This window comes from Etheostoma cragini, chromosome 9, assembly GCF_013103735.1.
Source record: "Etheostoma cragini isolate CJK2018 chromosome 9, CSU_Ecrag_1.0, whole genome shotgun sequence".
In the NCBI taxonomy this organism is placed as follows: Eukaryota; Metazoa; Chordata; class Actinopteri; order Perciformes; family Percidae; genus Etheostoma; species Etheostoma cragini.
Genome location: NC_048415.1, coordinates 27,088,042 through 27,103,562, shown reverse-complemented (window position 1 = coordinate 27,103,562; position 15,521 = coordinate 27,088,042). Strand labels below are relative to the sequence as shown.

The 15,521-nt window shown below is 40.8% G+C and overlaps 1 protein-coding gene across 29 annotated transcripts in view; it reads right to left on the bottom strand.

Moving 5' to 3' along the window:
* The window catches only part of ptprfa (protein tyrosine phosphatase receptor type Fa), a 362,404-nt gene that overhangs the window by 214,285 nt on the left and 132,598 nt on the right, over positions 1–15,521 (bottom strand). For all 29 annotated transcript variants that reach the window (XM_034882227.1, XM_034882230.1, XM_034882238.1 and 26 more), the window contains exon 4: positions 11,099–11,240. In XM_034882227.1, coding sequence (XP_034738118.1) covers positions 11,099–11,240 — 142 coding nt within the window. The remainder of the gene's footprint in view (positions 1–11,098; positions 11,241–15,521) is intronic.

Sequence of the window (15,521 nt, the reverse complement as noted above, 5' to 3'; positions counted from 1 at the left end):
CTAGGCGGAAGCTCAGAGGTGGACAGTGCCTTTGTGGTGTCGGCGCCTAAATTACAAATTGTACTTCTTTTTACATTTCTGTCCCTTTTCTCAACACCTTTGATGTTTTTTTCAATGTTTGCCACTTTTCTTGATAATTACTGTTGTGGTTTGGTTTTTTTGGGGGGTTATTTTTCCTGTCTTGCTCCTTGTGTTTGTGTCTTCTCCCCGGTCTTGTGTGGTTGTTTCTGTCATGTGATTCCCTGGTAAGTGTCTGTTGTCCCGCTTCCTGTTTTATGTTGATAGTCTGGTTTCCTGTTCTGTCTCGTCTTGCTCACCTTTACGTTCGTTGGTCTGATTGTCCTGCCCCGCCCTAATGTGATTCACCTGAGGTCTCACCTGTTCCCCATTACCCCGTTACCTCTTGTATTTTATCCCTGTGTTCCATTTGTCTCTCTAGAAATTATTTAGACTAAAAGTAAAGGAATTTATGTTGATGGATAATCAGACTGGTATATGCCAACTCTTACTCAATACTATTTCAAAACCAATTCAAATGTTGTATTTTTCTTTACAGCACTTTGGTCATCTTTGGTTGTTATAAAGTGCTTAACAAATAAAGCTTGACTGGATTCCTCTCAGCGCGGAATTTCCCCCTTAGATCCTACTTGCTTAACCCCGTCTACACACACGTCGCATCAGAAGCTGATAGCCACTGTCCAAACGTCCGTATGTTACGCGTCGCGAAGCCGGTACTTTTCGCAGCTTCTAAGGTAAAATGATTGCTGGACATACCAATCACACACAAACAGTCTAGTGGTTGATGAACACATTCATGTGCTGAGCCCACTGCCGTGATTCCAAGAGGCTAATGTCTGATTAATCCACATTGTCATTGCTATATTTTGTGATTACATTCTGAATCTTTGTCAGGTAAGTACAGTAGTACAATGTCTTCCTTTCATGTAAAAGTACACTGTAAGTCAGTCAAGTGACATTTTAAGTGGTTTGGGATCTTTCTGTAAGACAATTCAGGGTACAATTTGGGTTTGGAGAATTCTACAAGCAGAAATACCTACAGGGCAAGCATCCGACCCGGTTCCAAACAAACATTTTCAAAGGGCACTGTACTATTGCTTTATAAATAGGCAAAACAGACGGACAACACAAGGGTTGAATAAAATAACTACTTCCGTAAGTTTGAGATTCATTCACATTCAAGGTAACTCCATGATGCTGATGTTGAAAGCAATGCCGGCTTACTTTCCCTGCTCGAGTCAGGGGGTAACGGTCCCTACAGGTCAAAGGCTCAGAAATGCAGCTATCATTCATCTTTCATAATGTGTCATTTATCACAGCTAATAAAGCTTAGTCCTATCAGACATAGCTCTCTCTCTCTCTCTCTCTCTCTCTCTCTCTCTCTCTCTCTCTCTCTCTCTCTCTCTCTCTCTCTCTCTCTCTCCTTTAGAGGTATTTTGCTGCTCAAAAGGCTAGAGGGATGGATGACTTCCAAGCAGGAGAAGCAGAGTGCTCATGCAGGAAAAGCGCTATAAGGAAACTAATTAGCCATATCAGGTCCCAGGACCGCAGGGTGGATCTGCTGGTTTGTGAAGTCATTCTGGGTTCAATCCCCCATGAGGCAATTTATGCCGAAGTATCCTTGAGCTAAATATTTAACTTAGAAACCAGAAAAAGACCTGACTCACCCTACTTTCCACACAGGGAGATTCCAAAAGAAGACAGTACCCTGCCTTGTTTGTAATACAATGTGGAAAAAGTCAAATTCTTATAATAGGATTCAAATTAATGATTATAAGTATTATTAGTATTCAAATTACAAATGAATGTCTGGTGGATAATAATATGAAAAGGCAGCAGGATACGTGTTATAAAGCTCCAAACAGTCTATATTACCTGACTGGGGCCAAAGTGTAGGAGCATTAGACAAATCTAACAACTACAAAATGGCTTAATAGGCCCAAAGCAACATCCATCCATTTTCTTATTGGGTAATTGGGTAACGGTGGCAGCAACTCCAGTAGGGGACCCCAAACTTCCCTTTCCCAAGCCAAATCCACCAGCACTGACAGGGGGATCCCGCGGCGTTACCAGGCCAGGTTGGAGATATAATCCCTCCACCTAGTCCTGGGTCTTCCCCGAGGCCTCCTTCGAGCTGGACGTGACTGGAACACCTCCCTAGGGAGACGGCCAGGAGTGATCCTTAACGGATGCCCGAACCACCTCAACTGGCTCCTTTCGACGCAAAAGAGCAGCGGCTCTATTCCGAGCTCCTCTCGGAGGACTGAGCTTCTCACCCTATCTCTAAGGGAGATGCCAGCACCCTCCTGAGGAAACCCATTTCGGCTACTTGTACCCTGGATCTCGTTCTTTCTTTTGATCAAATGCATTATGCTACTTTTTGGTTAGGGCAAATAACTTCTCCTCCCAAACAGAATATGGCTAAAATGAACACAGTCGATTGCAGGTTTGAGTCGCGCATGTTCAGATTTAAACAGTTTACAGCTTGACGTGTCATACTGAAATTTGTCAAATCCATGAAATAAACTTTTATGAAACAACTGCTAGCTTAGCTATAAGCTAGCAATCAAACACAACAAAGGCTGTCAGTTGAATGCCATTTTGAGCTAACGTTAGCAATCAAACAATCGTAGATAGCTAAAACGCATTTGAAATGATTCTGTTATTGTTTGTAATGAGAAAAGTTCATTAGTTCATGGATTTCACAAATTTCAGTATGACACTTTATGTCGTAAAATGTTTAAATCTGAGCATGAACGAGTTAAATCTGCACACGACTCGCATCGGGGAGTGACACAGAGCAGCCTTTGACACACAGTGGGTGCATGTTAATGCTGTGCCATTGTCAATTGGCGCTGTAATGGCTACAAGCAGCAGCAGTTACTTGAAAAAATAAAAAAATAAAATTAAAAACCCTGAACAGATACTTCATGTTGTTGCTGTCTGGCCACTGATTCTTTCCTGCATAAATGCAGGACAAACTGACACCAAAACTCTTTTGTTCCTACTGCTATAGGCTTTTTTCAATAATTCAATGTGAGATGTGGTCTTCTGTGTAGTGTGTATTTATTTTGGATGCCGTTTGTTTCCATAGACTGTGTTGTTTTCTACTGCTGCACAATGAGTGCAAGACTCCTTGAACTTGAATTATATTTACCTTTTGAAATGGGTCAAGAAGGGATAAATCCATATAAAGCATTCATAAATCTAACGTGAAGAAGCTGTTTTTGACAGCTGCGCCTTCACAGGGTCAGAGATTCTGTATTTGGCCAGTTATTGTCAGTGTTGGCACATATGCATTCTGCCAGAGAGCGCTCTTTTATCTACACTACCCACCTTCGCTGTCAAAGTGCCCTTCGGCAGGGCATCTTAGAGGAAAATATACAGCCACGGAAAAAAATTCAAGTCACCTCCCAGAGATTGGTTATTGCTGACACAGAGCCAGCAGCAGAGGACAGGGAAAACAGTGGGGAAAAAAAAGAAATCTAGTGATTACAAGACTCTGATGCTGAGTCAGTGCCTATCAGGGCGACCAGCAGTACCACTCGGGGCCATAACAAGTGCACGAGGCTTGTTCGGAGTGATGTGCCGCTGCTCCTCTTGAGTGTCACAATCGACTTAAAGACAAAAGTATATGGTGTTTTGTGCAGGAAGGCGCACAACTCCCACACGTGAGAAGTCCCTCTTATCTCTGTCTGCATTTTTCCGGCTCCAGCTCCTCCCTTCATCCCCTTAAGCTGGCTCTCTGTCTGTTTCACTTCGTGACTAACGCTGCGCTCTCATTACCCAGAGTCCCGCTGTCGACTCTGCCGCGTCTTCATCCTCTTCCTCTCTCCCCTCACTCTCTCATCTGTCATTTATGCCCACTCTCTGTTATTACTTCTGCCGTTTTTGTATTTCCATTCTCTCTTCGGTTCACACTCTTTTGCGTGCACGCACGCACACACACACACACACACACACACACACACACACACACACACACACACACACACACACACACACACACACACACACACACACACACACACACACACACACACACACACACACACACACCCTGGGTGGGTCATTACAGAGGAGTTTTATTTCTTCAAAACCCACCATTATTGCTTCTGCCGTTTTGTATTTCCATTCTCTATTTAGCTCTCACTTTTTCTTCAACTGGCACGCACGCTTGCACAAATACACACACACACATACACACACACACACACACGCATAGAGACCCAAATTGGGTCATCACAGAGGAGTTTTTTATTTGAAAAAGACTAACCCACCATTTGTATATATAGACACAAAATGGTGACTGGAATGGAAGTATGTCTCATTATCAAATAAACCTAAAGCTTTTCGGCCTTCACCATCTGCAGTTAAAAGTTTGAGATGGGTAAACTCTAAATTAAAACAAACAGACTAATTACATTCATTAGGTCTTAACTGCTCCCTAAAAAGAGAACCCCCCCCCCATAACAGCAGCATTGAGAACTTTAAGGACCTTAGTACAGCATTAGGTTTCGAGTAGTCTACATCGACACTTTGGATTGTTCAAGTGCCGCCGGAAATTCCACCGGATGTCCCTCAGCTTCGGCTTTCTTTGGGTTGGCGTTCTAAACTCTGATTGGGGAAACATGGGCCTCTCTATGTGCACACGTTCCATCAAAACAAGTTCCTTCCCGAGCTATTTTGCAGAGGCAACGTGGCTCCGTCTGTTTCTTAGCAATGCCCAAGACAAATTTGATTGGTTTAAAGTAATGTGTGGACTAGCTAGATCCTCCTCTGACTACGCCAGACTACAGTTAGGGCAAATTTGATGGATGGATGGATGGATAGATGGAGAGAGAGAGATCTAGAGACAGATAAAGATCTAGAGAGAGAGACAGGGAGATCTATAGACAGATAGATAGATCTAGAGAGAGAGACAGATAGATCTAGAGAAAGATGGACAGAGAGACAGATAAATCTAGAGACAGATAGAAAGATCTAGAGAGAGAGACAAATAGATCTAGAGACAGAGAGAGAGAGACGGATAGATCTAGAGACAGACAGATAGATAGATCTAGAGAGAGACCGATAGATCTAGAGAGAGACAAATATAAATAGATGAATACATTTTAAAACACAATCATTTTTTTATAGCAGCTTAATGAATTGTATAGACGTATACATTTTTCTATATATAAATATTGCTTAATTGACATTGAAGACTGTATTAACATCTGTGTGACCCCTCACTCTCTTTTAAAAAGACCCTGAGTGGTTTTAGAGGTGTGTTTGGTGCAGCGAGCGCCGGAGCCTCCAGCTGTGTTTACCGCTGACAACATCTACATGGCAGAAGAAGTAAAATGGGTTCCTGAGTGATTTGGGAAAACGCTGCCAGAGAGACAGACCTTTTTTTTCTGCGTGGTTGTTTGTCTATCAATTAGAGTGTCAATTAAATAAGCGTGTTTTGGCTCCATCTTCGGCGCTGGCAAACAACAGAGCTGTCTAGAGACACACCTACAGGAGTTTCCCTTTCAACACATTCCTGCTCAATAAACAGCATCCCACGGAGCCACTGGGCTCAGATATCTTACAGCCAAAAACATTCGGAAGTTTTGCTCTATCAAATACAAATGTGCGCTGTAGTGTACTGTACAGACACCACAGGTGTAATTTACAAGGGGATAACCCCCCCCCCCCCCTTTTAATCCAATTTGGTCAGCGCAACCCATCCCAAAAACCTATTATTAAGGACATCTGCATCATAAATTAAAGCAGAAAAGACAGAATCGTTTGTAAAGTTCCCTAGAATACAAAAAAATGTACTTAATTAAAATTTTGATTCTGCTCAAAAGTGGAAATACCCCCCAATTAACTGTTTTGTACTGTATTGGAAATGCTACTTTAGTAAAAAAAAAAAAAAAAGTAACCATCAGGAAAATGAACCTAAAGTATTAAAAGTAAAAGTACTTAATGCAGAAAAATCCTCCCATTTTAGAAACTGGAAATGAAAAATAAAATGTCAAGGAAAGCTTCAAAAGCGTTTTTAAAACAGGTCAAACACAGTTGTGTGCTTATTGGTTTAATCATATCATTTGGACTTGTAGGCCGTTACATCGTTGGCTAGTTTTGTTTATAATAAAACCTCATATTTTATACACTACATGTGTTTTATGTGCAGAAATCTTAATTTGTAAAGTAACTAGTAACTAAAGCTGTCAGATGAATGTAGTGGAGTAGAAAGTACAATATTTCTCTCTGAAATTTAATGGATTAAAAATAGAAAGTGGCATTAAAAGTAAAGACTTAAGTAAAATATGAGCACCTGAAGATTTGTATTTAAGTACAGTACTTATTTTTCCATATGCAAACCTGCGGTGTAGAGCATTAAAACATGCACACACAAGAAAACACAATCAGAAACCACAGTCACGTGATAAGTCAATGTATATACATATTGCCCTATAAAGATCATCATCATCATCCTCATCATCATCATCATCATCTTCATCATCATCATCAATATATCAGCCAGTGACAAACGTTGCCAATAGGGACGACAGTTTGGAAAATATTAATGTTTTGTGTTCTGTCTAAATCAAGGAGGCCGCAGTTTGTTTCCCAACCAAAATGTTTGCAACACTCCATGTAGATGGTTTGGTATTTAACAGTTTAGACACTGGAGACAATGCTGTCCTACATTCTAGGACAGCATTTTTGTCCCCTAACCCCGGGGCGTTAGAACATTAATGTAGCATATGTTTAAAGGCAATGTGAAATGACATATTTCATCATTTAGTTTGGAAGACTTCACAGCCTTTCTAAAAGCTGCTGTTGCAGTAAGGAATTGAGACTTACTATAATATTATTATAATAGAATTTGTTGCAGTACGTGGAAGGGAAAGCTTTCACCCACAGGTTTCCATTCCTCCAGTCCGTGCGCTTTCAACGTCTGCAGCAGAACTGGCAACGCAAGTGAAACAACACCTGCTTGATTTATTGCATTGGGGCAACAGCAGTGCTTCATAAGCTGCTGCTTTCTTCTACGTTGGACCTACTGCCACACCGGAGGCCACATGCAGCACATTGTTCACTTCCCAACCCGTTCTCTCTTCCAACTTTTAAAATATTGACACTTGAGTCTCTCTGCGTCAACACAAAAAATCCCCCTTTAATGTCTGTATGGAACGCACTGGGAAGATCAGCAGCAGCGTGGCACTGTAAGATGATGTAGAATTAAGAGCTACAACGTTAGTGAGTAGTATCAAATACCTAAAATCACTTAAAAAAGGTGGGTTGGACTTCCAGTTACTTTTTGTAAACCCACCCACAATCACAATCTTGTGCTGAATGTCAGTTAAACGTACGTCCTGATCCAGCACGTCTAAGTATGATGAGAAAGCAGACTTTTTGCGTCAATAAGAAACACCTTGGACACCTGACCAGGCGTCACTTTTTGACTTGATGGGAGTGAGACTGGTTTCAGTTCCACTACCTGATTAGTGAGGTTTTATCCCCCGATGTATATTCCTAACACATGTATGTGTTCTCAAAACTGTGCACTTTACAGTGGATTTCAAGAGACTTTGTGCATTCGTTTTCATTGTTTTGAAACAATGAATTTGAAAAAAACAAAAAGGGTGGTACCAATTAACCCGAAAGACAGAACTGAAACTCTGCTTCAAAGCTACTCAAATATAATTGGCTGATGCGGCTACACACAAATCCTGTAAAGTTGAACTGATACCACAGTAATTTACCTGACCTTTGTTTTAAAGGTCCCATCACATTTGAATGCTTTTATATAGACGTTAGTGGTCCCCTAATACCATATATACCGAAATTCTGCCTTGGTGCAGAATTACAGCCATTAGAGCCAGTCCCACAACGAGCTTCCCTTAGTCTGTGCTATTTAAGGAAGAGAGATGGGGGGGGGGGAAGGTATGGGGTGTGGCCTTGACCAACTGCCACTTTGCTCATTTGAAAGCCATGATGTCTCTCTCTCATAGGTGGGCCAAATTCTTTGGGCGGGCAAAGCAGAGAAAGAGGAGGTAACCTCCTTATGATGACCTTATGAGGTCATAAGGGGCAGGATTCCACATTGGCCCATCTGAGCTTTCATTTTGTCAAAGGCAGAGCAGGATACCCAGGGCTCGGTTTACACCTATCGCAATTTTTTTACAATAGGCAGGCTGGGAGAACGCAAATTAGTGTTAAAAAAACACAGAGGGACATTTTCATGCCATGGGACCTTCAAATGCAATGGGCTAGACGTACATTTTTGGGAGTGTGACGAAATGAAAACATGAATTTCATTCATTAAACAGGAAAATTAAAAGTAAGATTAAGATACAGTATAAACAGGCCTGACTCCATTTAAAAACTTGTTTCCAGTGGGTTCCTGTTCTGCAGAAACATGAAACATTGACATATAGTTACAGCACACGAGGACAGAAACATTTGTACAGGACCTCCGCACGGCCTAGACAAATACACAGACAGTGCAAACACAACTTGGACAATACGTGAGTAATCGATATCCAACGGTCAATCAACCAATGAAACTATGTTCATCTTGTCTGTAAACATTCCACTTGACCCTAAGATGATTTTGCTGTACCTGTATCCAACCGATCTGATTCTGAAACCCCAAGAGTATAAATGTATTGATTTCACTATACTGCAGGCATAATGGTCTATAGCTCTCATCTGAAAGAAAATTGATGCACCTACAATTGGTGCTCGGATGAAGAATATGGCGACCGCCGTATATATTTAGAGGCCGATCTGTGGTGTACAAAAAAATCTGGAGGCCATTTGACCGGTTTATAAAAGAAGAAGACATAGGGGAGCTGCTACTGTGATAGTGTTGTATAGTTTGCTTTTTGTTTTTTGATTGTTAAAGTACGGCAAAGGTTAAGAGTGAACTATTGTTGTGGGTTGGGAAAGAAACGACAGAACTGAGCATAAAATGAACAACACAACACAACAGGGCAAAAACAACCTGTGCCATGGATGTTGTTATTCTTGGGTTGAATAAGGATTTCACCATCAGCGTTGATCACCAGGCTCTGTACCAGAAAGCAGCTATATCTGGAAAGTTGCTATGCACTCACTAGTTATCAAATCAAATGAATCAAGTACCATGACTCAGTGCAAGACTCAATTGATCTGGTTCTATCCAAATTAAACAGGCATGTGGGTATGATTGTAGGGGAGTGCTTCACATGCTCTAGGTACACACAAGGACCAGGTCTAAGTCCCAGTTCCAGGAACCATGGAGCTACAGGAACTTAACTGCACTAAACTAGAACACAAACGTGTCTTTTGTGCATTCCTGTTTGAGAAGATTTAATCGAGATTAGGACCAATAATCACTTGATAAATGACGAGGGCATAAAGTATTAAAATTAAAATTTACACAAGGGAACCCACTGTGGCACAGTTGAATTTCCAAACTGGAATCACTACTTTACTGTAACAAATTTAACGTAAAATTTACAGTAACTTACTGGCAACAATTGGCAGCAAGTAACTGTGAAATCTTTTTACAGTAAAGGTACCTTACTTCCATTTAGTGTTTATGTATTCATTGTAAAATACAAAACAAACACAACATAAGACAAAGTAGTTTACTATTTACAGTTTACTTTTCTTACAGTAATGCTTTGACTACTGTGATTTCAACTGTAATATTTAGACTACTGTGATTTTGAAATGTCGACAAGGTTGTAATGTAACTTCACAGCATTCCACTGGGAAAATTCCATACAGTAGTGTTACTGTGAAATCTAAAGCAGTTAACAGTAGATTTCACAGCCATTATTTACAGTGCTATCATGGACACTTGCCAGGTTGCTATGGTTCACTTGGGCTCATACACACCCTTTTTTTACCAGACCAGTAACGAAGCTTAGATTAATTAAGATTAATCAAAAAAAAAAACATGTATTTTCTACGGGAAGGGGGAAAAACTCAAAATAATTAGTCCTTCTACTGACGAATCAATCTAATGTTTGCGCTGCAAGCAGAAGCAGACACACACACACACATACACTGCAGGAACAGGCGGTGTTGTTATTGTATTATTGGTTCCTGTGTCCGGGGAACCAGCTACAGCTCGCACTAGAACTCACCCACGCCAATTATCAAACCATGTGCCTTTATGGCAATGTGACTCAGTGCAACATTGTTCCACTTTAACTGAATCTAGTTGACATACTGTAAATGGTTAAAGCTGAACACAAACAGGCATGTAGGAATGACTCAATGTTGTCCGTTCTCATGAGGACCAACTCTGATGCAAGGGCAACACAGGGTCACGTGACCACGGAAGCCCCTTCAGTTGAGAGAGTCAGGAAGGTGAGGGCAGGCTGAGAGAAGGCATGAGTAGAACTTAAACAGCCACAACACACGTTGACATGTGTGAAACATGGAAAACGAGCACAATCGCGTCATACTCAGAAAGCCACGTCCACCGGAGGGGAAGAAAACAACTCTCGCTCTCCATTCATTTGTACTGCATGAAGGTATCCTCCAAGTAAATTTGATCTGATAGCAAACAATAGATAAATGCTTAAAAGCTGCTGTGGGGGGATATTCACTACCAACAGGGTAAATAGCCCATGAGGAATCAGCAGAGAGAATGGAGAGACATTGGAATCCTGACAGTAAGCTAACGTTATGTCCAATGTTACGTTTGCACCAAGCATTTTGTCTCCAAGTAAACTACATAAATGTGAGTTTTAGGTTTACTATATGTCCGTAAGTTAAGCTAACACATGTAACGTCTGAAATAGCCTAGTCTTCCCATTCTCTCTGCTGATTCCTCACATCTGTTTCCACTTTTCTGTTTATAAAAGCTACATTTTTTAAGTTGGGAGCCTATAAAAACTTAAGTGCAGGGTTCTTTGGATTGAAGGAAGTAAATGACACCACACAGCAGCTTTAAGGCATTTTTGTTGTGGTTTGCTAACAGACGAAATTGACGAGGAGGTAACCTTCACGAAAAACAACTCAAGGAAACCGGAGAGGGTTTTTCCCCTCCGGTGGGGGGGGGACTTAAACACACTCAGTAGGACAGCAGTCAGAGGCTTACCCTCTAACACGGTGAGCTTGGCGCTGGTGTTGATCTCTCCCGCGCTGTTGGTGGCTGTGCACTCGTAGATGGCCTCGTCGCGGTGGGTCCTCAGAGGCTGGATGCGCAGCACCGAGCCCGAGCCGTCATCAAACTCAATCACCTGGCCAGACGACAGCAGAGAAGGGTTACAGTAATCACCTGTGACATTCTGTTGTGCTGAACAATACAACACAAAGGCGTTTAGCTTGCAAGACTTCCTTCAAGTCCTTATTATGAAAGTCTATACATCCTGGTCTCCTGGTCATTCCCCTATTAAATAAAAAGTCAGTTGGTTGTAGATCATTCTCCTACCGTGCCCCTCATCTGTGGAATGGCCTCCCACTAAATCTAGATTTTAAACCCACCTCTACTCATTATACCACAGCCATCCATAACAGATCATCCTTTCTGCATCCCACACACATATTCTCTTATGTTGCTAGTTTTGCAGTGTTTAGCATTACTGCTCAAATGCTGTTCCATTGTTTTCTTGCTGTTGATTTAATCGTAAAGTGAACGGTTACCATACTTAATGAGGATTTCACACTTTAAAGCAAATTTGATTGATTGATTGATTAGGTTTCATGGTTAGTCCATTAACAATTTCCTGCTTTAACCGTTTAACAGCCGGGCAGCCCCCTATGAGTGTGGTCCACCGAAATGAAAAAGCCTGACTATTTTAGACTGTTAGACCCGTCTGAGGAAATTGGAGCTACATATTTAAAATAAATCATCACATTATTAGATGCTATGCTGCTGTAAAAGTAGGCAGGTATACAGTAAATGTTTTAAAAGAAAACTTTGGTAAATACGTCTTCCAAATACTGTTCTTTTTTAGAGTGATATGTTCAGATTGATATCAGTCTCACGTCTGTGTGTTAAGTAATAAGTCTTAGTCTAAGTCTAAGTACAAAGCTGAAGGCAGGACATGGTTAGCCTAGCTTCTGTTATCTCTCCCTGAGCATTTGTTTAACACTCATGTTGCCCTTGGGTCAAATTTGATCCGTTTTAAGGTTAAAATAAAAGTTGTCATAAAAAAATAGGCCATCGAAATGAGCACTGAAAATGTCAACATTAAAAATATCAAAAATATCTGGAAAAAACGCGTTATCTGACCATAGTCCTGAAGCAACAATGCCGTAAAGAATGAAGTAGGCATATGTTATGTATGCAATTTCTGTCTGATGTGCAATATGTTAACACTTCTCTGCTATTTGGGTACATGTTATGTACCACTATGCAATACAATTGTTTATTAACAGTGCTGCAGAACCCATGCTGCAAAATATATTTTAGCCTGAATAGGTTATAAAAGATAGTCTTTTATCCATGCTGTTTTTTATAGTCTTTTTAGACTGAGCTATGTTGGTTTAGTATGTTACATGGACAGTGTTTTGCGGTTATTGCCCTTATAATGCACTATGTTGGGAATTAAATGAACTGCTGTTTTGTTATATTTGTCTATGGTTGTCCTATTTGCTACTTCTAGTTTTTATAAACCTTTTTTTGTGGGAAAAGATGGCCCACTCTCTGTTGTACTGGCCCGCCCAAAATACATGTTCTGTGTATGTTAGTGTTAGAGCTTAAGTGCAATGATGCTGCTATATCATTTCATTAATGCTAAAAAGATGCGCCTCTGCATTCAGAGGCGGACTTACCATTAGGCACAGGTATTGCCTTGGGCCCCAAGCTGCCAAGGGCCCCCTAAAACGCCTCATAAACTTATGGTTACGATTTGTTGTCTTACTTTTCACCAATTAATTATATCTCTAGACATTGATGCGCTAAAGTGCTATCCGAGTGTTTAATTCATGATGAGAAACTCCCCACAGTCCCCACTACATTGGAATATTCCATTATCCTACTGTGCATCTGCGTGTGTATGTAAACAAATAGCTCAGCATGCGCTAAGCTACCGAAGTGGTTCTAAAAAAAGGAAGAAGCGTGAAGAAAGCAGAACGTTTTTAGCAAAACGTCCAAAGGTAACCACCTTTTTTTAAGACGGCTACTCACAACACTGATATTAACGTTGCTAAAGAGCAGCAAGAAGCCGGTGCTTGCGCCGGCAATGCTAACACTGATGAAGAGGAGTGTCAGCCCAGGTTGCTCTAGCGATGCGGGGGCTACATATAAGACAACCTTACTTGATCCTTAGAATGGAGATGTAACGGAAGTGCTGCTTTCACTGTCCATGATGATAACTATGGCAATGACGAAGATGGTGACACACATAATACTCAACAACTAGACCCAGTGAGTAGCAGTCACCCTAATCAATGTGTTATGATTGAAGATGATCCATCACTCTGGCCAAAACAGCTGTCAGACAGAGAGCACGTCTTTCTCAGATAAATAAGGACTGAAAAGGGGGAGAACACGGGTTGTGGAGGGCCCCATGACTGTGTTTGCCTTAGGCCTCAAAATGACTAAATCCCTCCCTGGCTGCATTAATCTTAAAAGCCACCGTGTACACTTGCAGTAGTGCAGTATTGTTGTCAGCTACTCCACCTATATCAAACTTTTGAAAATTAAATTATAGGGTGCAGTTTAGATAACAGCTTTGCCTAGGCTTTACAACACTGCCGTGCCTTTGAAGATAATTCTAATCATTATCCTGGTTTTGTAAAAGAAATCTATAAAAAGAAGCACATTATGTGATCTGGTATCAACACATTGCATTCCTCCTATTAAAATAGTTATGCTCTGTGAGGAACGGTATGAATGTGCTCAAATTTCTGATGAGAAAGTATGAAACTACTGTACTATAATAATTTGTACTTTTATTGATCCTCAGTGGGGAAATTAGAGTTTACACTCTGTTTGTAGAGTAGTCACTACACACAGGCCTGAAATACACACACATGCTCAGGACCTATTCATGCAAATGGAGAAATGTCAGAGTGAGTAGGGGTACGGTGCCTTGCTCAAGAGCACCTGGCAGTGCTCAGGAGGTGAAGTGGAATCTCTCCAGCTACCGATCCACACTCCGTGCTTTGGTCCGTACGGGGAACCAACAACCCTCCGGTTCCCAACCCAACTCCCTACGGACAGAGCTACTGCCACACCAATCGATCTGTCCATCGATCTATTCAAACTAACACTTTGCTTTTCAATATGTTGTGTTGTTACAATTGGACTTAGCTTCATACATAGGTGCAAGGTACACTAGTTGCATCTCCTGTTCTGGCATTTTGAGTAGTTAACGTCCGATTTTTCTTTAAAGTCACATCCGTTTATTTCAACTAAAGGCTCGGTCAGTGTGGCGCAGGCCTCGGTAGATGTTGGATGCTTCAAGTAGCATGGGTTTGTTGCATTTTTCTACAAAACAGGGGCCGTATAGAGAACATAATCTTTGAATAAGTAAGAAGAAGAGAGCAGAAGTAAAGGAAAGCATGCTGCCCGGCAACAGTAGAATAGAATACCTTTATTGTCATTATACACAAGCGCAGTACCTGTGCAACGATTTAAGCAACCCCTATACAGTGTCAACACAAAAATTTTAAAATACAAAATGTAAGTAATGCAGAAGAAAAGAGAGGGGGGAATGTGGAGCACAGTCCTAAGAGAAACTATATACATATAAAAAATAGTAGAAAGATAGAGGGTTTGTATATACATTTTGCAAAAAATAGTTTGGTGTATCAAAAGTACTGAGTATTAAATATATTGTGAAGTGAACACAAGTAGATGCAAACGCATTAAAGTTAAACACCGACCTACCGCCAAACTACATTTATCTGTTTGTAAGTGTCAACCTAACTGTTGTTTAGCTCCAAATTGAAATTAATGTCTGCCTCTGCAATCGTAAAGAACACTCTTTTTCGATAAGGGCTGACAAAACGCTTTGACAAAACGATCTCTCTTTGTCTTTACCACATTCTCCAGCAAAATGCATCTTCTTTTCCCAGAGTAGTTTTTCTCCCTAACCACATATTTAAGGCTGTTTGACTGTCTGTGGTCTGTACGTGAAGAATCATTCAGCGAACCTGTTCGGCCAGTCCACCGCGGCGATCATCAACCTATCTCAACCCCTTGTGTTGTCTTCCCGTCAACCATGCAACTATTTTGTTCTTGTGGTCGTTTTTTTTTTTAACACTTCTGTTGCTTTTCCCCAAAGTTTTGTCACTTCTTACCAATATTTTAGTCACACTCTTCCGGCGCTTTCACCCCCACGTTCATTAAGCTATTTCCGACATTTTTATCACGCTTTTTGATGATTTTTTAAAATAATTTTTTTAACGCAAATGATATAAATTTGAATACAACATCCAAATTCAATGAAAGTATTGAGCTGATCTTTTCTTTTACTTGCAAAGAGTAAGGGTTGTATTGAACCATCCATGTTATTTTTTGACAATTTGGTTAAAAGGTTCTAAATTTCTAATAATAAATTTTTTTTAAA